Source organism: Hyaena hyaena, unplaced genomic scaffold (genome assembly GCF_003009895.1).
Source record: "Hyaena hyaena isolate Hyena2069 unplaced genomic scaffold, ASM300989v1 scaffold_132, whole genome shotgun sequence".
NCBI lineage: Eukaryota > Metazoa > Chordata > Mammalia > Carnivora > Hyaenidae > Hyaena > Hyaena hyaena.
Window position 1 is genome coordinate 2347648 of NW_024080764.1, and position 26390 is coordinate 2374037.

A 26390-nucleotide genomic window follows, 5' to 3' on the forward strand; every position below is an offset into this window, starting at 1 on the left:
CCAAGGCCACAGAAATACAATTATAAGAGAATGTTATGAAAAACTATATGCCAACAAACGGGACAGCCTAGAAGAAATGGATAAATTCCTAGAAATGGATAAAGTACCAATACTGAAATAGAAAGAAATAGAAAACTTGAACAGACTGATAACCAGCAAAGAAATTTAATCAGTAATCAAAAATCTCCCAAAAAACAAGAGTCCGGGACCAGACAGCTTCCCAGGGAATTTCTACAAAACATTTAAAGAAAAGCTAATATCTATTCTTCTTAAACTATTCAAAAAAATAAGAAAGGAAAGAAACTTTCAAATTCATTCTATGAGACCATCATTATTCTGATACCAGAACCTGACAAAGAGAACTACAGGCCAATATCCCTGATGAACATAGAGTGCAAAAATCCCCAATAAAACGCTAGCAAGCCAAATCCAACACCGCCTTAAAAAAATCATTCACCACAATGGGTCACAAGATTGGTTCAATATTTATGAATCAATCAACATGATACACCACATCAATAAGGAAAAGGGGATGAACCATATGATCATTTCAATAGACACAGAAAAACATTTGACAAAGTATAACGTCCATTTATGGTAAAAGTCCTCAACAAAGTAGGTTTGGTGGAAACATACCTCAACATAATAAAGGCCATTTATGAAAAGCCCATGGCGAACATCATCCTCAATGGGGAAAAACTGAGAGCTTTTCTTCTAAGGTCAGGAATAAGAAAAGGATGTCTACTCTCACCACTTTATTCAATATAGTACTGGAAGTCATAGCCACAGCAATCAGGCAACAACAACAACAACAAAAGGCAAACAAATCAGTAAGGAAGAAGTAAACCTTCACTATTTGCAGATGACATAAACTATATATAGGAAAACCAAGACCACCAAAAATCTTCTAGAACTGATAAGAAATTCAGTAAAGTCACAAGATAGAAAATCAATGTACAGAAATCTGTTGCATTCCTATACACCAATAATGAAGCAGCAGAAAGAGAAATTAGGAAAACAATCCCATTTACAATTACATGAAAAACAGTAAGATATCTAGGAATAAACCTAACAAAGCAGAGAAAGAGCTGTTCTCTAATATAAAACGTTGAAAACAGAAATTGCAGATGACACAAAGAAATGGAAAGACATTCCATGCTCATGGATTGGAAAAACAAATATTGCTACAACATCTATACTACCCCAAATAATCTACCCATTTAATTAAACCCTTATCAAAATACCATCAGCATTTTTCACAAAGCTAGAACAAACAACTCTAAAATTTGTATGGAACCACAAAAGACCTCGAAAAGCCAAAATAATCTTGACAAGAGAAGCAAAGCTGAAGGTATCACAAGTCCGGACTTCAAGTTATATTACAAAGCTGTAGTGACCAAAACATCATGGTACTGGCACCAAAATGGATACACAGATCAATGCAACAAAACAAAAAAACCAGAAATAAATGCACAACTCTATGGTCAACTAATCTTTCACAAAGCAGAAAAGAATATCCAATGGGAAAAGAATACTCTCTTCAACAAAATGTGTTGTGAAAAGTGAACAACAACATGAAAGAAACTAGACCACTGTATTACACAATACACAAAAATAAATTCAAAATGGATTAAAGACCTAAATGTGAGACCTGAAAACATAAAAATCCTAGAAGACTACAGGCAGTAACTCCTTTGACATTGGCCATAGCAATTTCTTTCTAAATATGTCTCCTGAATCAAGAAAAACCAAAACAAAATAAATTCTTGGCACTACAACAAAATAAAAAGCTTCTATACAGGAAAGGAAACAATCGACAAAACTAAAAAGCAACCTGTGGAATGGGAGAAGATATTTGCAAATCAGTTATGTGATAAAACATTAGTATCCAAAATATATAAATAACTTACAAAACTCAATGACCAAAAACCAAATAATCCAAGTAAAAAAAATGCACAGAAGACATGAACAGATATTTCCCCAAAGAAGATATCCAGATGGCCAACAGACACATGAAAAGACGTTCATCATCACTGATCATCAGGGAAATATAAGTCAAAAGTACAATGAGATATCATCTCACACCTGTCAGATTGGGTAAAATCAACAACGCAAGAAACAACAGGTGCTGGTGAGAATGTGGAGAAAGGGGAACCCTCTTGCACTATTGGTGGTAATTCAAACTAATGTAGTCACTCTGGAAAACAGTATGAATGTGCTCACTTGGCAGCACATATACAAAAGTTGGAAAACAGTATGGAGTTTCCTCAAAAAATTTAAATACAGAACTACCCTATGATCTAGCAATACACATCCAAAGAATACATAAACACTAATTCAAAGGGATATATGCATCCCTATGTTGATAACAGCACTGTTTACAATGGCTAAGATATAGAAGTAGTCTAAGTGTCCATTAATTGATGAATGGGTAAAGATAAGAGATATATGTATATATAATATTATTCAGCCATAAAAACAGAATGAGTTATTGCCATTTGCACTGACATGGATGGAGCTAGAGAATATAAGGCTAAGCAAAATAAGTCAGTCAGAGAAAGATAAATACCATATGATTTCACTCATATGTGTAATTTAAGAAACCAAAAAAAAATGAGCAAAGGAAGAAAGAGAGAGAGAGAGAGACAAACCAAGAAACGTACTCTTAACTATAGAGAACAAACTGATAGTTACCAGAGGGGAGGTGTGTGGGAGTGGGTGGTGGGGATGAGTGAGATAGGTGATGGGAATTATGAAGTGCATTTGTTGTGATGAGCACTGGCTGCTGTCTGGAAGTGCTGAATCACTAAATTATACACCTGAAACACAATAAACACTGCATTTAACTAACTGGAATTAAAATAAAAACTGTAAAAAAAAAATCACCATATCTATTAAGTTTATGCCTTAAATTCTCTTTCCACACCCTATCCCCCCACACTACAGATACTTGTCTGAATGGCAATCACAATACTCTTGATTGCTCATGTTTGGTGAAGCTTTGTCACAGGGCTGGAGGCAAGATTTTTGGGTGGTACAAATACCTCAAATGCTGCATTACTTGAGGCAGTGACCTTACTTAAGTGAGCCTAAGATTTCAAGAGCTCGGTCAACTACACCTAACTAGACATAACTGAACCCCAGATGTATATTGAAAGCATGGATTACAAGTGACGAATTTGGAGAAATAATATGAAGCAGGAATGGAAATACCCATCTTTTGTCTCATATACCTCTTGCCCCATCACATTCTGTCTCCTCCCCCTCTAGGGAAAATAGATGTGTTACATTCTATAACAAACTCTAACCTTCAGGCCAACTCTTTGTTTTGCTATGACCCATATACATTTTTTCTACTTTTAAATAATAAAAAACCAGTCAAAAGAAAACATTCTATGATGTAAAAAAATTAACAATTAAAACTCCTGTGGCCATAAATAAACTGTTATTGGAACACAGTCCTTCTCACGTGTTTCCACAGTCGATGTCACTTTCTCCCTACAAAGGAGAAGGACAGGGAGAGGGGGGAACAGAGGATCTGAAGTGGGCTCCGTGCCAACAGAGAGCCTGATATAGGGCTCAAATTCACCATCTTGACCTGAGCTGAAGACACACTCAACCCACTGAGCCACCCAGGCGGCCCTGGCTCTTCAAGTTTGAAGACACTCAGTCTACAGAATCCTTCTCCTTTATGATTAACAGAGATGCCAGGAGGCTGCCGAAACAGCAAGGCCACTTCTGAGCACTGGCAGTCAGCTCTGCATTCTTTCTCTTCTCTTGGGCTTATCATTCATGATATAAAATAATCACAGAAGTTCAGGTACTAGCTTGCTTGTGATGCCTATCAAACATCTGAAAATTTTTGAAATCAAGAAAGGTGATTTTAAAATCCAATTTCCAGGGGCCCTTAGGTGGCTCGGTCAGTTAAATGTCTAGCTTCAGCTCAGGTCTCATGGTTGGTAAGTTTGAGCCCCACATCGTGCTCTGCATTGTCACTGTCTGGGATTCTCTCTCTACTCTGGGCACATATGTGCTCCTTCTCTCTCTAAATAAACTTAAAAAAATGTTTTTAATCCAATGTTAAGACATTGCTATGCCCACTACTGTTAAGTTATTAAAAATAATGAGACCAGAAGAAAAACACAAAAAAGAATTTCTTTTTTTTAATTTATTTTTGAGAGAGAGAGAGAGACAGCATGAGCAGGGGAGGGGCAGAGAGAGGGGAAGACACAGAATCCGAAGACAGGCTCCAGGCTCTGAGCTAGTTGTCAGCACTGAGCCCAACATGGGGCTCAAACCCACAAACATCGAGATCATGACCTGAGCCGAAGTCGGAAACTTAACTGACTGAGCCATCCATGTGCCCCAAGAATTTCAACCCATGTAGTCAAACTTAGGTATTATTTTCTATTCCTGTTATCATTTTGCACCTCTCTACAGAATAAAAACTATACAATTTTTCACATTTCTCTTTAACTATATAGCCCCAAAGGATGCATATCTAGTAAGACCTCACTATTCTTGAAAGTAATAAAAGAATTATATTCTGGATCCTGTCTAACCAATGAGTCTGATTACAATTCATGTCTACTTACATAGTCGACTCATATTGTGTACCAGCTTTCTCTTGAAATGAAATGCAACTTTGTATTAACCATCTCCTAAGATTTAATTCAAGAATAATTTTAAAATATGAGTATTTTTCACCTAAACTCATTGCTTCCAAATTTTTGTGACTCAGTCATGAAAGTAGTTGGTAAAATATTTTAAACATGGTTACATTTTTGCCAATCTTTTCCTTCCATATTAAAAAAAAAAAAAAAGGTTTAGTAGGATCCATTTTTATCATAGGCCAGGATATACAGTGACAATAAGTACATCCTTCTCTAGTCTTAAGAGGGCCGGCATTTTCCAAAAGAAATTGATCTTTGTACTCACTGCTGCTTCTCTTCTGCCAAAATCTCTCTCACACTCTCATGGTTTAGCCATGAAGTGCAAAATGAGAGAAGTATTTCAATTGCACTTAAGCCACATTCACTGAACGGGGATCTCCCAAATCAGTGATGCAACATTCCCTAAATGGGCACTGGCATCTCCTGACCTTTAAACTGGGACACAAAACTCCTAATCTGAATCACATTCTCTCTTTGCCCTCACTCCCATATTTGTCCCCCGGGCCTTTTCGGTTTTATTGGTTTTGCTGGCTTCTCCCTCTACTTAGATATCTAGATTTCTGATTATTTCCCTGAAGAATTCATTTATATTCATATACCAAATAAAGTATTAGTTCTTACTCTGCTAAGAATTTTTGCAAATCATTTCTATGCTCATGGGTCGGGTTGTTGAAGAGGGTTAGGTTCCAACAGCTTTCTAATGGTGGTTATATAATTCTCTTTATTATTTTGTTCTCAATTTTATGTTACTAATAAAGATGTTCAATCAGACCTCACTTGAAGCTGATCTCTAGACATCACCCACCGAATCGTTACATTTTCATCTCTGATTGCCCTTGGGTATTACCACCTCTTAACAAGGTATTTCACTTTCGTAGAGTGAAAAACAAGTTGCAGGAAGCAAGACGCAGAGCTTTTTAAACGTTGTTTGTTCTCATATTCGGACTACAATAAAGGCTTTTCAATGAACATGAGTACATATAAAAGGACTGGTCTAGGCTGCTACAGCAAAAATAAATTGAATGTGTAAAGTGAAGGGCAAAATGAAAATAATTGTAAAAGAACAATAAGGGTTTGCCTTCTTTATTATCTAAGTATTACCAGTCTGAATGACATGATAATCGTGCTAAAAATAGTACGAACACAAGCATCACCTTGCATTTCCTAGCTGCCATTCACAGGCCATCAACTGGAAGCTTTTCTACTGATGCATCTCAGACGATTAACAAGGTTCCTAAACCTCAGACAATTATATTTGAACTATACCATGTATCCAATGTAATCAAAAGATACAAAGAAGAGAGATCATGATGATAACCTCTCAAGTCCCTTATGCTAAACTAGCCTATAGTTATCAACATCCATATATACATACATAACAACTTCTTTGTAAATTATACAGTCCCTTACACTCAAGTGCTCATGGGAAACTAACACCTGCCACCCTTAACACTTTCTCATTAGATGCTTCTCTAAAATCTCAAGAGTACTGTAATTAGTTTCTTTATCAAACAAACAAAAATGTGATTTGGATGCTGTGAAAGAGATCAGCTTAGCCAACATTTCGAATATAACATCTAGGATCACCTTTTTAGTTTGATGATCATCAGAAACATCGCCAAAATAGAAGAACGGCTAATTGATTTTTTTAGAAGTGTTCACTTAGGATATTTTCACCATTTCAGTTGTATCGTAACAGTCCATGAAACACTATAAAAAAAAAAAGAGTATTTCAGGTATTGAAAATTTAGCAACTTCTTTGTCTAAAGCTTTGACAATGTATAAGATCTAATTTGCAAAGGAGCCAAAGTAGTATGAAGACCTTTCTTGTCTGCCTTTTCCCTCCCCATTAAAAACAGAAGGTATTAATCACCCGATTTCAAAGGCAGCTGACTGATGCTATTCACTGAGTAGGGCATTCTCAGTAATGTGGCTCCATGAATAACTCTCAAGGCTTTTATTATTGCTCTGAGTGGACTCTTAGCAGCACAGCTTCCCTTTAGCAACCCTCATCCCCTCAGGCTCCAAAAGGATTATAGATAGCGGCTGAAAGAAAGCATCATTGGTAAAAACAAAAGTTTTTAAAGGAAAAAAAATAGGAGTAAAGTGGACATATTGGAGACAAGTCATGATTCATGGCCTCTACTGTGTTCTGCGTCCCTTTCTCTTACTCAATACACTCTTTAGTTTTACTGCGGGATAAGAGGAGACCAGCCCACTGCACTTCTCCTAGCAACCGATATCAGTCACCAAAGAAGGCATGTCATCTGCTCAAAGGGAAAACGGAAGAATTTGGGGTCATACAAAGCCAGACACATGTTCTTTTGCATTTGATCCCAAATTGATTATCAAAAAGGATTCAGTAAATGCTAAATAATTCTGTTTTATGTGAATGTTAACAATCCATAAGAACTAAATATCAGCTTGTCCGCTGGCTATATGGTAGAGTTTCAAACACTGGTCCGAGTCATTTGATTCAAATATTCTGTTTTTCACTTTTCCAACATCCCCCCACCCATCAGCCTTCGCTGAGATTGCCCCTCCTAGGTACATCCTTGTACCTCCTGGACCAGTTCTAATGCAAAGATGATGCACACACTCCTACAAGCATCTCAGGTTCAGAACACTTAAATGGAATCCTAAGAGACTATAAAAGCAAGTGCCTGGTCGTCTTTCTGTGCATGCCTGTTTAGCCGCTGCTTAGGAAGATAAATACCACGTTCTGAAAAGAAAAGTTAAACTCAGAATTTAAACCTAACACAATGAGACACATTTACTGGGAGTCTCAACAATCTGGAGACAGTTTCATAAGATCCAACTGATGAACATCACAGGTGTTACAGTTTAACTGAAAAGTACAAAAGTAATGTATAGCCTGGAAAATGTTCTTCTTAAAATAAAAGTTATCTGTGGGATTGTGAGTAGAGGGCAGGCATCAAAAAACTCAAGTTTATTCATATCTTACAGCCATGTGTGCACAGGGCAGAGGGATAAGAAGTATTTTGCCCAAAATCTGTATCCACACATTGTACATATTTTTCTCATTCTTTTTTCTTTCATTTTGTATTACAAGCTGACATCGCCCAGCCTTTCAAATCGCAAAGGCGGATTGAAACACTTAAAAACATACTTAGCTACAAAATCACCCACATGTTTTCAGAATGGGGAGTGAGGAACTCCCCAGTTAAATCTGTTGGCACTTCTTCTCTGGTGAAATTATTAAACAGCATTTGTGAGGAGAAAAGGAAGCTGAAAAATCAACTGAATGATTGCCGAAGATTTGCGAGTACAGGGTGTAGGCACCATGGGAATGCTATTTTAGTGTTAACTTTTAACTCTTGAGGCTATCACTGCAGTGAAAAAAGTAGCTCTGAGGCCCTCAAATCCATGTTCTAACTCTTTACAGTCCATTTTTCATGAAAAAAAAAAAGTGCTGTGGAATGTTCAGTTATCTGGCATTTTCTTTTTCAAAGGTTACATCCTTCTTACTCAGTTTCTCTTCCAATAAATGATCCAGTTGGGGAGGGTTTCACATAATTGGTATTTGTGTGATGGCTTCCTCTTGTTTCTGCCATTCAATGACTTTTTTGATGTTTATTTTTGATGGGGGGGGGCACAGAATGAGAGAGAGAGAGAGAGAGAGAGAGAGAGAGAGAGAGAGAATCTAAATCAGGCTCCAGGCTCTGAGCTGTCAGCACAGAGACTGATGCGGGGCTCGAGCTTCCGGGGCTCGAACTCGTACGCCTCGAGATCATAACCTGAGCTGAAGTTGAATGCTTAATCGACTGAGCATCCCCAGGTGCTCCTCAGAGATATTTTAGAATACACAAGCTGTTGCATATTTAAGGAGGGAAAGTGAAAAATCTTCTGTAGTTCAAAAGATCAACAATAAGATTGGTTGTCAATAACTCCACTGTTATTTGACAATACATTAAAGTTCACTTTAAAATAAAGATATAAACACATCTTAGAATGTCTATTGCTAGGTTCATCATGAATTTCTCTTAATTTAATGTAACCCTGAAAACTATATTCCCTAATTATCAGACTCACCTATATGTTTAGTTTCACTATCTTTTAGCATTTGCTAGTATTTGGAAATACATATTTTAAAACTTTAAAGTGTGCCTATAACCTTGATTTATAAAATGCATAACGTTTTCTTTATAAAGAAAACTTCTTCACTTAATTTTTTTGAGAATCAGAAGTTCTCCCTTTTTTGACCATACTTATGAACATTTTAATTGTTTAATAACTGTTGCACAGGTTTTAGACTTTTATTTATTTTTATTTTTAAGTGTATTTTATTTATTTTGAGAGAGAAAGAGAGAGGGAGAGAGAGAGAAAGAATACACATGGGAGTAGCAGAGAGAGAGGAAGAAAGAGAGAATCCCAAGTAGGCTCTTCATCATCAGCACAGAGCCTGATGTGTGGCTCAAACTCACAAACTCTGAGATCATGACCTGAGCCGAAATCAAGAGTCAGCCGCTTAACCGACCAAGCCACCCAGGTGGCTCTAGACAAATTTATTTTTAAATGTTTTAATGTATTTATTTATTTTTGAGAGAGAAACAGAGCGAGTGGGAGAGGGGCAGAGAGAGAGAGGAAGACACAGAGTCTGAAGCTGACTCCAGGCTCCAAGCTGTCAGCACAGAGCCCGATGCAGGGCTTGAACTCATGAGCCATGAGATCATAACCTGAGCCGAAGTTGGATGGTCAACTGACTGAGCTACTCATGTACCCCTAGACAAATCTTTTAAACAAAAAAAGGTTTCAAGTGGGTGTTCCTTGTTTAAACGTGAAAAGAGATATAATGAAATAGTTAAGTTATAGTCCATGTTCTCCAACTGATTTCCAAAAAGGTTTGGGACCAAAGGCTAGGGGAAAAAATCCACATCAATCCTTACATTGGAAATTAAAAGGTGACTATTAACTCAGTCTCCTTAGCTAAAACTGCTGGATTGCATGTGGTTCTAGTTACAGTGGCCATAAACTAAGTACACTGGCTTAAGACTATTGTTTTCTCAGTATTATTATTTTTTAATTCAATTTATTCATGAAGAAACCATACATTCCACTGGTCATTAATGGATAAAAGTGGATGCAAATTATAAAACTAGTGAATTCTGCCTATTATCCATATTCATGTCATTAAGCCCACACCAAAATACAGGGTTATACCCCAGGCGGATGGACAATAAACTGTTTACTTTCAAAGATGGATGCATATGGTTTTAGATAATTTCTTTCCAGCCTAAATTTTCTCCTCCAACTGTACTCAAACATAACCATAAATAATAAGACAATAAACTAAATCACTTACAATAATAGAATTTAAGGCTAAGTGGATGCTGGAGATTACACAATCAGGTCCCATCTTTTTAAAATTAAGTATCTAGGGGCATCTGAGTGGCTCAGTCGGGTAAGCACCTGACTTCAGCTCAGGTCATGATCTCGCAGTTTGTGAGTTCAAGCCTCATGTCAGGCTCTGTGCTGACAGCTCCAAGCCTGGAGCCTGCTTCAGATTCTGTGTCTCCCTCTCTCTCTCTCTCTCTGCCCTTCCCCTGCTCATGCTCTGTCTCTCTCTCTCTCTCTCTCTCAAAAATAAATAAACATTTTTAAAAATTTAAAGTAAGGATCTAAAGTCATACAATTCTTTAGTAGGAAAGCAAAAACTGCAGCCTAGAGCTTCTGGCCACCCAAAGTGTGTGCCTTCTGCAAGAGTAATGATATTGTTTTACTCAAGTTATTCCTTTTGATATGCACAACCACTCAATGTGGAAATCTAATTAACAGATAATTGTCAAAATTATTAGAATCAATTTCTATACTAAATAAGAGAAAGATAAGTAGACTATCTAGAAAAAAATATGAGCGCAGACTGAATGTTAACTTCTAAAACGGATTTTCTATAGTAGGGGTGTTTACTTCGAACCAAGTAAGTTTGTCTTCTGCAATATTGATCTCCATGGTACTCTATATCAAAAGCACCAAGTAAAAATTATTCTGGATAAAATGTAAACCAGTCGACATGAACTAAAATGCAGGTTTATATGAGCATGTTCTACTTGTTAACAAATTGCTATTTATAGTAGGCTTCTCTTGTTTATTCCTTTCATTCATAAGGCCACTCACTTGGGAATCCCGTTCCTTCTGTAATCAGCATATGATGCAATGGTAACACACCTCTCATAGCACGTTTGGCACAGTTGCATAGGTGTGGCCACAGATGATTCCCATTAAGAGGCAATAAAAAGTCTTAATCAGTCACCTGAAGACTTCTACTTGAAGGATTATATGAAAATCATCATGAAATGCATCTCATATGTAGCCCATAATTAGCCTGATAGCCAAAGTCCTCTTAAAATTCCTTGTAGTCCACACTAGAAAAGGAATAATGATATAATAAATAACAATAAATAAATAGGGGTGCCTGGGTGGCTCAGTCGGTTAACCAACTGACTCTTGATTTTGGCTCAGGTCACGATCCTGAGGTTGTGAGATTGAACCTCATGTTAGGCTCCGTACTAAGCATGGAGCCTACTTAGGATTCTGTCTCTCTCTCCTTCTGCCCCTCTCCCATGAGCACACACTCTTTCTTTCTTTCCTTCTCTAATATTAAAAAAAAACAAATAAATAAAATAATAATAAAAAAACACTTAAGTGGTGTTTATTAAATACTAGGCACTCTTCAGAACATTTTATATATGATTTCTCTATATATAACATATATACATATATACATGTGTTTTCATGTATATATATGTACATATATCCATACAATCACACATATATAAATGCATTCATTCCTCATATGAATTGTATGAAATATATATTATCACCATGTACATTTTACAGATAAGGACACTGAGGCATAAAGAGTTTAAATTATTTACTCAAACTAACTCAATAGTGTTTGTTGACTGACTCTCTTTTGATAATCATCTTACACTTTGTCCCATATGGATAAAACAGTTACAATTCAACTAGATGTCTTGCTTTTTCCTTAGCACACCTTTGTCATCTCCACACCATTCCTCCTGTTATTCCTTCTGCTTTAGTGAAGCTTCCAATCTTTCTGCCTCTTAAGACCCCATTTTTCCACCAAGTGACCCATCTGATCTTGACTTCCCTCAGACTGCACGAGCTGGAAATCATCTGTTCCTTCTCTGAGTGCCCACACTAGGTTGTATATACCTTCAAACTTACTAGCCACTACTTTTTTGATTTTGTGACTGGAACATATGTTATCTTCTCTTGCATTGGCTGATCTTGTTGAAGGTGGGAACTATTTAACAAGTCATTATGCTCCTCACAGAATCCATAAAAAGTTGACTTGTTTATAAATGGATGCTCAATAAGCATGTGCTAAATCAAATAAACTACCTCAATGTATCAAGCTAATTGTCCTGTTGACATGCTCAGAAAACAGCTGGCCATTTCATTTTTATTTTTTTAAATGTTTATTTTTGAGAGAGAGAGACAGTGAGTGTGAGTGGGGGAGAGGCAGAGAGAGAGAGACAGGGACAGAATATGAAGGAGGCTCCAGGCTCTGACCTGTCAGCACAGAGCCCAACGCAGGGATCAAACCCACAAGCCATAAGATCATGACCTGAGCTGAAGTCAGGCACTTAAATGACTGAGCCACCCAGGTGCCCCAACAGCTGGCCATTTCAGTAACAAGAGTCTGGAATTCTTGTTGAAGAGTTCCAGGGCTGAGAAGCTAGAAACAGTCTCTCAAGAGAAGCATGATATAGAAATAAAACATCTCTCAATTATAGTTTCAGTTCTACCATTAAGTAGCAAAGGGATCTGTGACAGAGCACATAAAATCTCTGAGATTCAGTTTTCCAGGTATCCAACCAATGACAGAGTTGTACTGCATAACTGCAGAAACTTCTAGCTCTGAGGTGCTATCATTCCATGTTTATGTTTAGTGTTATTGAAGTCTCTGCTCAAAAAGAAAAGTTCAATTTGGGTTAATTTCAATTTGTAAAACTTTATGGAGTGATTGGAGAAGACTTAGAAGACAATCACTGAGAGGATTAGAAATTAGCACAGATGGAAATTTAAGGTGTATTATAATTACATATTATATTATATTATATATTAATTATTAAAATATAAAGCAAAATACGAAAAATATTTCACTTTAAGACATAATATCCAACTCATAAAAGCCATCCAATGGTTTCTTTCCAAGGTGAATTAAAATAATATATTCACCCTATATGTTGCCAGTAGGAATGTAAAATGATACAGTTGTTTTGGAAAACAATCTTGCAGTTCCTCAAAATGTTAAACATAGAATTCCCATATGACCCTTCAATTCCACTCCAGGTACACACTAAAGAGAAATGAAAATACATGTGCACACAAACAGTACTACAGAAATGTTCACAGCAGTAATATTTAGAATAGCCAAAAAGGAGAAACGACCTAAATGTCCATGAATTAATAATTCAAAGGAAAAATGATAGGGAATTCTACTCTGCAATAAAAAGGAATGAAGTATGGATATAGGCTACAACACAGATGAGCCTTGAAAACATCAGACTCAAGGAAAGAAGTTAGTCACAAAAGACCATTTACTGTATGGTTCTATGAAATGAAATGTCCAAAATAGATCTATAGAGACAGAAAACAGACAAGTGGCTTCCTAGGGCTGTCAGAGGATTGGTGGATGAGAAGCAAGATATAAGGTTTCCTTTTTTTTTTTTTTTTTTTTTTGGATGACAAAAGATTGTAGATTGTAGTGATGGTTACACAATTCTGTGAATATGCTATAACCACTGAGTTGTATATTTTATATAGGTGAATTGAATAATCTATGAGCTACATCTCAATAAGCTTATTGGGAGAAAAAATGTTTAATTAGCAAAATTTAGGGATGTTTATGTAGGCCCTTGTCTCAGTTTTTTTTTTTTTTTAAGTAAACATTCCAGTTGAGAATCCTTCGAATTTTTTTCGTAAAATCAAAAGTAGGTCTATAAAGAAGTTCTGCCTACCAAATTCCTGAGATATTTCAGTTTAATGTCAATAATGATAAATAGGGCCCTGAACATAACAATTGTCAACAGCAGATAGAGTAGAACAATGCCTATTATTGGGGATATTACTTTTAACCTTCCTCTTCTTTTTCAATTATTAGTGAGCCACATATTTGGAGATTAATTTTAGAAGTAATCCAGGTAACTCTATCTCTAAATATGTACTTTTCTTTTGCTAATGCATACTTGGAAAGCTACACTAAACATACAGAAAAGTCTCAATTTCTATACTAGATATCACCATATAAGTCAACATTCCTTAGTGGCGAGGAAATGTGTATGCTCTTACTAAGGCACCTAAATCATTTAAAGGATTTCCCTATCTATATAAACAACATTCAACAAGTGCTAAAAAACATAGCAGTGTTGGGGCACCTGGGTGGCTCAGTTGGTTGAGCGTCTGACTCTTGATTTTAGCTCAGGTCATGATCCCAGGATTCTGAGATCGAGCCCTACATCAGGAGCCTGCTTAAGATCCCTCTCTCTCTCTCTCTCTCTCCCTCTGCCCCTTTCCCCACTTACTCTCTCTCTATATAAATAATAATAAAACAGGGTCGTCTAGGTGGCTCAGTTAGTTAAGCATCAGACTTTGGCTCAGGTCATGATCTCATGGTTCGTGAGGTGGAGGCCCACATCAGGCTCTGTGCTGACAACTCAGAGCCTGGAGTCTGCTTCGGATTCTTTGTCTCTATCTCTCTGTGTTCCTCCCTCACTTGTGCACACGCACTCTCTCTTTCTCTCTCTCTCTCTCAAAAATAAATAACCATTAACATAATAGACTAAATAAAATAAAGATAAAAAACATAGGAGTATTAGTGTGGGCTTTGGGAGGAGAGTGACCATGAAAACTACCACTACAGAAAATATTCTTGGTTAGATAGAAAAGAAGCCTATCAAAGCAAATGGTCAAATCTATATCTTCTGCCAGGTGAAAAGCAGAATATTAAATCACCAGAAACCATGATGTCATTTGTGTCAAAATACTCATGTTTGATAACTTTCTTTCTGTCTCTCATTAGACACACATACACAGGTGCCCACACACAGACCCCAAAATAAATAAATAAACCTTGTTTAAATGGTAAATGTTTCATGTGTTGAGGAGGACATGAAAATAAACATCTCAAAAGACTCCATGAGCACACTTTCATTTGTTCAACAAATATTTGAATATCTTGTATGTGTCATCCAGTGCTCTAGGCAAAACACAGATAAAACTAAGTGTCTGCCCTAGAAGCTCAGTCAAAGAGTCAGACAATAAATAAACATTTCTACCTATCGTTGGGAGAAAATTCTCCATAAGTCTCTCATATTTCTACACAGCTTGCTAGCAAAACCACTAACATTTTTATTACAAACTATCTTTTCAAGTATACTTATATACCAGAGAGTCTTCTATTTTTGAGATGGATTCTCTGAAGAGCAGAAGGCAGACTTCTTTATTATCCAATAGAGTCAAGACAATATCTTCCTCTGGGACAAAGGTTAGGCAGTTTCCTTATTGTCCGTTATAAAGTATCTAGGTTCCCAAGATTAGGGTCCCTCAGCTGTAAGGCTAACCCACTATGTGCGCATGATCTCCCTGGGCCCCGCTATACCACTTCCAAAGGCACCTCCAGAGCAACGGAAATTGAAACAAACAACAAGCTACTCGCTATGGCATGACTAATGAAGTCCATTACCGCTGACCCAGAAGTCTCATTTCTTCCCCCAGCATTCATGACGTTGTGGCAGCATAACTTCTTAGCTTTGCAGGTAGGGTAGGTGTTAGTTTCTTCATCATTGTTTATACATACACGCAGGCGCGCGCGCGCGCGCACACACACACACACACACACACACACACACACACTTCCAAGAGGTGATAAGCGCTATGACAGAAAATTAAGACAGGTAAAGAAGGCAGCTCGATAGTCTTTTAAGCGGAGTAATTTTTGATAGGGATGCCCATATTTCTGAAGAGATGATATTGGATAGGAACTTATTAAATCAATGGAAAGATTTAGCCATGCAAAAATCTAGGGAAGTATATTTCAGTTAGAAGAAAGAACAAATGCAAAAGCCCTGAGTCAGAAACAGAACATCCAAAAGGAAAGTTTTAAATATAGGTGCGGAGTGTGAGCAGATGTGGTCAGAGAGGGAAAGAGGGCTCCGAATAGTCTTGTAAACCATTGTGAAGAGTTGTGAGTAGAAGCAATTACATGGTTCTAGGCAAGAAGTTGCCATTCCATGCTTTTAAAGGTCCCTCTCTCTGGAAAACTAAGTTGGATGGGGCTAAGGTGTAGGGAATCGACGAACAGGAATGGAAGCTGGGAAATCTAAAAGTGTTCACTACAGAATTCTTTCAACTTTGCTGTATGTTTGAAAATGCTTAAAATGTTGCAGGAAAATCAGAAACATACATAAAATCATTGGTATCAGGATATATTCCAAAGGGTTTACTAGCAAGTTGGATGTGGACTATGAGGATAAGTCAAGAAGGACTTCTAGTTTTCAGTTATGAAAATCTCTATGAATAGTGATGTCATTTACTCAGCTGGAAATGAGAAGCAGATTTTATCCTCAAGCTTGAGTTTGGTATTTTTTTTCTTTCTTTTTTTTAATTGAGATATAATTGGCATACAAATTTATATTAGTTTTAGATGTACAACATAATGATTTGACATCTGTATACTTTGCAAAATGATGACCACAGTAAGTCCACTTACCATCTAAGTTTGACATATGCTTAATAGATATCAAGCAAAAATGTCAAGTAGTCAGCTGGATATGTCAAACACTGTTCCAGGCACTGTACTCCCTCACACAATGACTGCAGCAATTTGAAAAGTATCAAAATTAAAATGGATTTAAAACCCATGTGACTAGGGGTGCCTGGGTGGATAAGTCAGTTCAATGTCTGACTCTTGATTTCGGCTCAGGTCATGATCTCGTGATTCATGAGATCGAGCCCCATATTGGGCTCTATGCTGACAGTGTGAGGTCAGCTTGGGGTTTTCTCCCTCCTTCTCTCTCTCTCTCTCTGCTCCTCCCCGACTCATGCTCTCATGCACGCTCTCTCTCTCCTTCTCAAAATAAATAAATGAACTTTAAAAAATAAATAAAACCCACGTGATTAGATAAAACTTCTTAAGGATAAGGTTCAAATGGAGGAGAAAACATGAAGTACTGAGCCCTAGGTTATCCCAATGCAGTTTTGAGTTAGAAATAGTTATTGGATGAATATACTCTACTTTAGATGGTATATTAGATCTCTGTTATGGTATAACATATACTGAAACTTTGAAAATGTTGATGGGAATTTCTCCTTAAAAGACTTTATGTAATCATTCATTCACACTTTATTCAATAATTATTATTATTTTTTAATGTTCTACCTATTTCTGAGAGAATGAGAGAGACAGCAAGAGCTGGGAAGGGTCAGAGAGAGAGGGAGACACAGAATCTGAAAGGCTCCAGGCTCTGAGCTGGCTGTTAGCACAGAGCCCGACGTGGGGCTCGAACCCACGAACAATGAGATCATGACCTGAGCCGAAGTCGGACGCTTAACCGACTGAGCCACCCAGGCACCCCTATTCAATAATTTAAATAAAGAAGAAAATCTATATTAATATTAATGTATTGATTAATGTTGATAAGTCTATACTGGAAGACACTATAAGAAACATAACAAAATAAATCTTTAAAAGTAAGTCTATAAAATGGCACGCTGTAAATTTCCATTCTCTGAACACAGATCAGTAGATTTATGTTTGCCTAACTGGAGAAAGATAGAATCTATGTAAAATAGGTTTGCATAAAGGTATGTAGTATTGTAAAAGAAAAGCGTTGGTCAAGACCCCAATTGGATATATCCAAAAGTAAAACATTATTAATATATCTACTTTAAAGGCAGATTTTCTAAACTGTCATTCAAGAAACATCTTCTTCACTTACATTCATGTGAATGTCTCTATAATTCTTTCCACTTGGTCCAAAAATTAAAAAAAAAAAAAAAAAAAAAAGGAGGAGAAGAAAAAAAGAACGGAGAAAGGCAAAGTAGAAGAGGAGGAACAGGAAGTGGAAGAGGTGGCTTAGGACAAGGAGCTGAAGAGGGGTAGGGGGTAAGAGGGTAAGAGTGCATGGGTGGCTCAGTCGGTTAAGCGTCCGACTTTGGCTCAGGTCATGATCTCACAGTTCGTGGGTTCGAGCCCCATGTCGGGCCCTGTGCTGCCAGCTCAGAGCCTGAAGCCTGTTTCCAATTCTGTGTCTCGCTCTCTCTCTGACCCTCCCCTGTTCACGCTGTCTCTCTCTCTCAGAAATAAACAAAACAGTTAAAAAAAAAAAAAAAAAAAGAGGGGTTAAGAGAAGAAATTAATAAAAGGAAATCTTTTTTCTAAAACCCTTCAAAACTAAATCGTACATCAGAGGTAACTGTATCTCCTGCAGACTGCAGGATCTACTAAAGCAGATATTGCCAGACACACACATCCCACATAACTACGTTCCCTTCATTACAGTGTATCCCAATATGTGCAGTGTGTCTACAAATCAATATTTTTATTGTCAAAAATGCTATTTTATAGAAGCTGCCGGGGATGAGATGAATCATCATTATTATTTTGTATAATCATGCCTTTTTTTTCCTTTAAGATACTCTTTTTTGATGTTATAAGAAATCCTTTTGGTTCACAGTTCACATTGCCTAGAATCAAAGGTTATTCAAACAAAGCCAATTCAAAGTGATACCACTGCATAGTTATAAGAACAAATTTCAGGTTATTTATGTGCAGTTTAAGGTCTGAAATGGACTACATATTGTGATGGTAATGTGCCCATTACTAAAAGAAACACTTTAGCATCTACACCCTGCACACACATTATCTTTTTTCCCCCAAATATCATGTGTGCCATTTTCATTTAGGAATATAGCTAAAAATTAAAGATAAGAACATTATTCTCATTTTAAAAACATCTTTTCATAATTGTAAAATTACTGAATTGACACGATGCACAGGCAATGGATGTAATTAAAAAGCACTGTGGTAATTTATGTCCATTCCCTGCAAATGACTATAAAACCATAGTCTCATTTGAAAATAAAGAAAATCTGGAGTACAAAAGCTACATGTGATATATATCCTCCTACGGAACAGTAAAGAAAAATATGCATGCCGTTCATTATTCTGTATCAAAAAGAAAATCTTTATTTACATGCCAAATAGAAAAGTTTGTCTGTAGTTCTCAACGAACTTAATGTTTATTCTCTATGGATTCCTACAGACACAGGATACTGAAAAATCAAAAAAAAAATATTAGCACATATCTTCTATGAGGAGGCAAAACTCTAACATTTTTCACAAACTATAAAAATGCACATATAAATAACCTACCAAGCAAATTTCAATGCAAATCTATGTATCATTTGTCACTGAATAAAATTAATTTCTGTGTCTAGCACGAGGATAGTCAGTATATCTTTGAAATGGTGCAAGCTTCTGTAAATTTGAAATTCATGGGGAGAATAAGCACACACGTCTACAAAGGATAATAAGTAAACAGAAATCATAGAATCCTGGAAGAGAAAGAGCTTAGAGATCTTACAAACCAACCCCCTCATTATATATGTGAGCACTCAGGCCCAGGGTGTTGAAACAGCCTAGAGGGCAGTGTTGTCTACATCCCAAATTTTCAACACTCCCCACGGAAAGGCTGTCATCATTCTGGAGTAACCAAAGACAATCCAATGTCAAATGTATGTTCTATAGCCTCATTCAGTAAGTATCCATGGTTTCCTTTGCTTTTGATAGTAGATGTTAAATACAAAAACTAGTTTCACAAACAAACAAAAAATTACCATTACCTTTTCAACTTCTCAACCCTGGGGATTTTTCACTACATTGCCATGAATTTTGCTGCAGAACTGTGGCCCAGACATAAACTTTCCCCTTATCCTGTAATATTAAATCAGAACAAAGGTCCTAGGTGTGTCTCTGGGACACGAGGAGTGAGGTAGGGAGAGAAGGAAGAAAAGAAGGGAGGGAGGGAAGAAGGGAGGCAGGGTGGGAAGGAGGGAGAGAAATGATTCCTTGCTACTGCTGTTCCAGCAAGCTGGTTAATTGCATTTGTTTCATATATCTCCAAACACCCTGGTACATTAATTACATTCTGTAACACCAAGCTCTTCTGATTCCCTCTGTCACTTCCACTGAGCAGTTTAATTGTATTCCTCTTAGCTACACACTAATTCAAAAAAAGAAAAAAAAAAAAAACTTCATGATGATTCTATAGACTAACATAGAGTTTATACATGCATTTCTGGTATTGAAATATGTAAATTCATGGTTTATAAGGATATATGACCCAAAAAGTTCTTATCATGATAATCAAAGACACTTGGGAGAAATATGGAAATCTTTTGGTTAAGGCAACGTGAATGTATTGTAAAGGTAAATGTAGTGAAAAAGAAAGTGCATGGTAAATGATTAGGTAGGACCATAGATATTGTCACAGTGTGATTCACAATGATTAATTCCTAAACATCTACTACTTAAAAGGGAAAAAAGAAAAAGCAGCGTGCCCATACGAATGCCTCGCCTACTATTGCTGGGGGCAAAGGTACTCATGTAGTCCATGATTGAAAACAGCCACTTGACAGTAGGTAAACTCATCTGTACTGCCTCATGTTTATAGAAAGCCTTCCTGTTTTGAGTTCAATACACTGGGTTCTGTGCAGCAGCTGTCTGGAACAAAGTTAGCTCCGATGGCGGGCAAAAATAGGCAGTGTCCCAAATAATGAATTAATCCACAATGCAAATGCTGGAGGAAAGTTTATGTAGCAACAAGCTACTATGACGGCTCAAATATCTGGACCAATACACAGATTCTTTACAAGTACAATCATCGCAAATCTAAAGTACTACAATCCACATTTTCAAAAAAATATGCTCTAGTCTTCTCTGTAGACATATCCTTTCTATTGACTTAAAGTCTCTATAAGGTTAATACCAAATGTTCTTTCGACTTTCTTCTTATGAACAAACAAAAAAGCATGTTAATGATTACTTCCACTCGTCATTCAAAAGAGCTGCAAGAAAGGATTTTGCAATCCTCTCACAAGAAACTGACATCCTGTGAAAATATCCCAGGAAACCATATCTGAACAAAAGACAGGAGAATCAGAGGCAGAATGCTGTCTGCTTGACAGACTGACTCAACCCAGAGGGAGACACTTACAGTACCTGTTTCAGATCCCCATTGTGTTTGTCACTGGGGACTGAGCTGAGTGTTCTGTGCCCACAGCCAGCCCGGAGCTTCTGTTTCCCCCTTCCTGGAGCCTCGCCCAGTCTTACTTTTGACAGTTTTCTCTCTGTGATCTAAATTCTTGATTCCGATTTCACACTAGAAGAGCACTCACCAGCATACAAGTGATACACATAGATCCCTGAGATACCCTGTCTCAAATTCCTCGCCCGCTGAACCTTCATCGAAGTGTCTATTATTATTTTTCTTCACTTGAATTTCTAAGCCAAAGTTCAGAGACAGGAACAAACACCAAATGGGAGTGGGCTCAAGAGTATTCCAGACATTTACTTTAATACTCCTTTTTCTAACAAAACGGAGAGCCCATTATTTATTATCCAACTCTTCAATTAATTAGGTAAATTACAACAATAACAACAATAGGTGACTGCTCACCCGTTCCACTTGCAGCAGTTTAGAAACAAAGCCTTAAAACCTCTGCCCCCCCAAAGCCCCTGTGCCTGATCAAAAGGGACTAATAGACATAATGTCATTTTATTGATAGCCCACAATGCACCCAGAAATAAATGGGTTGGGGGGGGGGAAGGGGGAAGGAAAAAGTATTTTTAACTCACCATCAACCCGAACATACAAAAATCCACAGAGCAGTAGTTGTGTAAACATCAGTCGACTCATTTTGACATATTAAAAACGATCCAGATTGTTTTAAGAAACCAATCCCAGAGAGCAAAAGTACAAAAATAAGTATCAAAAAAAGAGGTAGGTCCAAAGTTTAGACTTTCCTAGATGCTAATTAAAGTCAGGAAGAGCAAATCGCAAGATCAGAAGGGGTTAGCGGAGAGGTCTCGAATGGGGCACATTTAGATCCATCCAAATTAACAGAGGGCACTCCAAAGGCTGCTGTATTTCCACACTCTGGCTGCCTAAATTCCCACAAATTCAGCCCAGCCGGAGGGATTATTCAAGTGTGTCTAACCCTCGCTCCTCGGGCTCCATTGCCATCCAAAGCCAAGTTCTTTCTTCTGAAGTCAAGAAGATGAAGAGGGAGGAAAAAGACCTAATTCCTAGAAAGTGTTCCACAAACTTGCCAGCGCGCTGCCGAAACACCATTGGCCTGCCCACTGGCTTTCCTTGCCCGGTCTCCGTCTCGGTAGCCGCTCCGCGTCCAGAGTTTTTTTCACTTAACTTCCATCCTAAGGATGTGTCAGAGCAACACTTTGCAGGCGGGCCGGCTCGGCGGGCCTCTGCTTCGCAGCCTCGCTGCCTCCCTCCACCACTCCCGCTCCCGAAAGAGAAGCAGAGGGAAATCAGGGCGACTCGGGTGGAGAATCCCAACTCCGACGTGGTGGGGCTGCAGGGGAGGGAGGGACCGAGGGGGCAGGGCTGAGGCAGCGGCCACCCCCGCGGGGCCGCCTCCCGGCGACGGAGAACCCGGGCGGCTGCGGGCGACCGCCGAGCGGGGCGAGCGAGCCCAGGAGCCGGGCAGCGGGCGCCAAAGGGGGCGCGCGGTCCAGCCGCCCGCCGGGTGCAGCGGTGCGTCCCTCCGCTCCAGCCGCCGCCGCCGCTCCCGCGGCCCCGCAGCGGAGCGTCCGCCTCCTCCTGCAGCTGCCGAGGGTGGAAGGACTTAAGAGGAGGGAAGGCGAGGAGGCGGGAGGGGTGGGGAGGAACGAAAGCTGCTAGGAGTCTGCCCCGGGGAGGGGGGCAGGGGTGACGCGGGGGTGCGCTGAGCTTTCCACCTCCAGAGTGCGCCACCCCGCACGTGCAGGGGGCGCCAGCCCGCTGGGCAGTCGGGGGCGCTGCGGAGGGAAGCCGAGATTCCGTGGGGGCGGGGGGCGGGGGGGCGGAAATTAACAAATTTGGAGCCCGAGCCGCGGGGTCAACTCCTTCCCCCTCTCCGCGCCTCCCGTCCGGGGAGGGGATAGGTGGGCGCTCGTCTCCCGCTCCTCGCGGCGTCCCGTTTAATGGGCAGGTAATTTTCTCGGTGAGTGATTTCATGGAAGCCCTTCCTAATTATTCATCCCTCCGTCTGCCCGAGATGCACGCGCTTTCTGGAAAAAGATCATCCTCCAGGACCCGGGGCGCAGCCTCATTACCCGTTAAAATCACACAAACACTCACTCTTCACCTTTTAGCAAAATGAGAAGCTGAGCGGGAGGGAGAAGAGGGAAGGAAACAAAATATAACCACCTTTCGAAGCGGAAAGGTTGTGTGTGGGTTCTTCCTATGTCGTTAAAAAGGCACAAGAAAAAGAAGGGGAGGGGGGAGGAATTATACAGAAATCTCTAGCCTCTACCGGCTCGTTTTAGCCAAGATCTATGGCCCCCTGAGGAATCCCCGGGGGAAGCAGACAGGGGAAGGGTGGCATCCCCTCTCAGGTTACTCAGTTGCCTTATGACCCCTCAAAGATGAGTTTGAGGCGGGATTGTGGGGTGCAAGGAGTTCAGCACAAGATGCTTAGGATGGAGAGGGGGGATCCGAGAGCTGGGGGTGGAGGTGTACCCGAAGCCCTTAGCCCACAGAGACTGGCAACTCTGAAAGGAAATTTCGGAAAACACAGGATGGAGGAAAGCTGAAAACCCACGGAGCTAAAAGAAGCTCAAAAAGAGCCGAATTCCAGCCCAAAGATGACAGACCCTGAAAATTAAGGCAAAAACCACCAAGTCAATGCCATCGGGCCCGGGGATGATTAAGGAAGGCCACGTTGGATCAAAGGGATGCCAGTGTCTGCGGTGCCCCCGGTGTGGCCGGTGTGGCCAGGCCCACGTGTGATCACAGGCTCACTGGTAGCTGTTTGATGCTTGTTCCGGTGATTAGAAGGCGGGTTATGCGAACTCAACGCAGGTCTCCGAGCTCTGCTAAAGGCTGGATAGTGAGGCTTTAGTTCCCCCTACTGGAAAATATTAGGAAAGAGGCTCTCTGAAGCCGTTTCAGGCCTTTTGTTTGGTGGACGCATTTTGGTGTTGCTACTTAATTTAGCTCTCTTTTTCCTGTTGTGGAGGTGATGCTGTGCGTTTCAAATACATGGTCAGCAACGCTTAAGCGATTAGAATTCTTACAGCACCTCAGCGTGCTTGAAAATTATGGTGATGAAATAGTCTCGCAAAAAATAAAAACAAACCACTTTCCTTGTGAAGCATTAAGAGTAATTTCAGGACACTTTTGATCTACAATATTTAGTTGTAAAAAAAAAAAGTGCATTAATGTGCTGAAGTTAAATTACTTGAGTCTTCACAGTAAGGATTCTGACCGTGTTATTGTTTTATCATTCTCTGAAAGAAAGACTGAACATGTGCACATCTTTTGGTGTTTGTTTTTGTTTTGTTTTTGTGTTTTCCCAAAGGGCCAGAACTAAATTAATACCCTGGTCTTAGAAAGCCCCAAAATTCTTTGGGGTAAGATTTCTCTCATCTGTAATACTGAAAAATAATTGATAATTTTTTAACTTGTATTTTAAAACGTTTTGACAAAGATTTAAAGCAGGTAACTATAAAGTCTACCTCAATCCTCTAAAAATAATATACCCCTCAAACACCCAGTTTCTATCTCAGTCACATTTCCTTACATGAGTGCAACATAAATACTCTGAAAATAGAGTCTCCCTAATAAAATAATACAGACATTACCAAATGATAAAGACTTAAAGCCCTTACATTTTAACGTAGGTCTCAGAAAGGAAGATACTGGAACATTTCACCTGGAAGAGTTTTCTCTCATGGCTATTAATTTATGGGACAAAAGAGAGATTCCATTTTATACTTGATAGACTCACCATCTATAGATGCTTTTCCTTAAGTGATCTATAAAATCACTCAGAGGCAGAAAGGGTGTGTGTGGGAAGAAGGGGGGATAGATTGGAGAAGAATGACTTACCATTTACTATTGTCCTCTAGGGCAGAAAAGTGTGGCCTCATACCTCAAAGAAAGTTGTCCTTGTGTAGAATATGACAAATGAGCTCATAGAGAGAAAAGGCTTATTTAAAGGCAATCGCTCTGGTTATATTTACTCGGCCACCCATCATCATTTCACATTCAGAATCCTTTATCTACTGAAAGTGTCAAGCCAGTGATTTCAGCCTTGTGCCACTTTTTGCTATATAACCGACATTATTTAATAATGATATCTGTAACAAAGAAATTTTGGAGTCCATAAGTGATATATTTTTTTTAATGCTTATTCATTTTTGAGAGAGAGACGAAGTGTGAGTGAGGGAAGGGCAGAGAGAGAGGGAGACATAGAATCTGAAGCAGGCTCCAGACTCTGAGCTGTCAGTACAGAGCCTGACGTTGAACTTGAGCCAAAGTCGGAGGCTCACCCAACTGAGCCACCCAGGTGCCCCTCATGAGTTTTACTTTAAAAGAATGTTTTGTCCGGGTGCTTAGGTGGCTCAGTTGATTAAGCATCCAACTCTTGGTTTCAGCTCAGGTCATGATGTCAAAGTTTGTGAGTTTGAGTGGCTTCAGCTTTCAACTGACAGTGCAGAGCTTGCAAGGAAGTCTCTCTGTCCCTCTCCCACATGCACGCTTGCTCTCTCTGTCTCTCCCTCTCAAAATAAATAAATAGATAGCTTTAAAAAATAAAAGCATGTTTTGTCAGTATCTCATTTGATATTAAATGTGACTTAGTAAAACTGATGACCTTTTTAAAGAATCTCATACCAAGGTTTAAGATTATGACCAAAACTCTCACACTGTCAAAAACAGTGAGAATCAGCAGACAGAAAAGTCCTATGGACAACATTCAGTCCACAGGGAACAAAGACATCTCCTTCATGGAGATTCGATAAGATCTGTATTAGAGAAATGTGTATATTTCACTTAAATTTAGCACACTTCTAGTGAGCTCTGTCTACATAAAAAATTAATTTCTCACTCCAATTTTTTTTAAATAAAGGAAAATATTTAGAACTTGAACATTCTACTAGAAATTGGAAGTTCAATTTTAGCAGTGTTTTAGCTACAAAAAACATTTTTTAAAGGTTTTCAGTAGGACAAAAGCTAGAAGTATCTTAGAACAATGAAGCCCCACCACCACTAAATCAGAGAATTTAAGATACAGAAGATGAAGTGGCCTTTTGGTTTCAGTATCTTTCCAGATACAAATTGCTTTTTATCTCTAAACAAGCAGCTGAACAGAGAAATGTACATGGAAATCTAGGCTCCTTTTATGTAAAACTTGGAATGGTATTATTATGTACTCAAAATGTGCCTACCAGATAAATATATATTTTAAAACATCTAAAGACAACGGTGTGTCAGAGACTATAATTAACCCTAATTTGGGTAAGGTGATCAAATGGCCTTCTTTGTGATTGTACTTCTAAGTTGGCATCTTAGAGAACCATAAAATACTCATCTGAAGGCAATCTGCACAACATAGGATGTAAAATATTAAATATTTTATTTCCGTATGAGATTCTTCAAAAAT

The 26390-nt window shown here is 38.7% G+C and overlaps 1 protein-coding gene across 1 annotated transcript in view; it reads right to left on the reverse strand.

The window, feature by feature from the left end:
* The window catches only part of ROBO2 (roundabout guidance receptor 2), a 610598-nt gene extending 588958 nt beyond the window's left edge, over positions 1-21640 (reverse strand). Inside the window, exon 1 of the mRNA XM_039237972.1 lies at positions 21580-21640. Within this exon, the coding sequence (XP_039093903.1) occupies positions 21580-21640 (61 nt within the window). The remainder of the gene's footprint in view (positions 1-21579) is intronic.
* Between the last annotated feature and the right edge of the window lie 4750 nt (positions 21641-26390).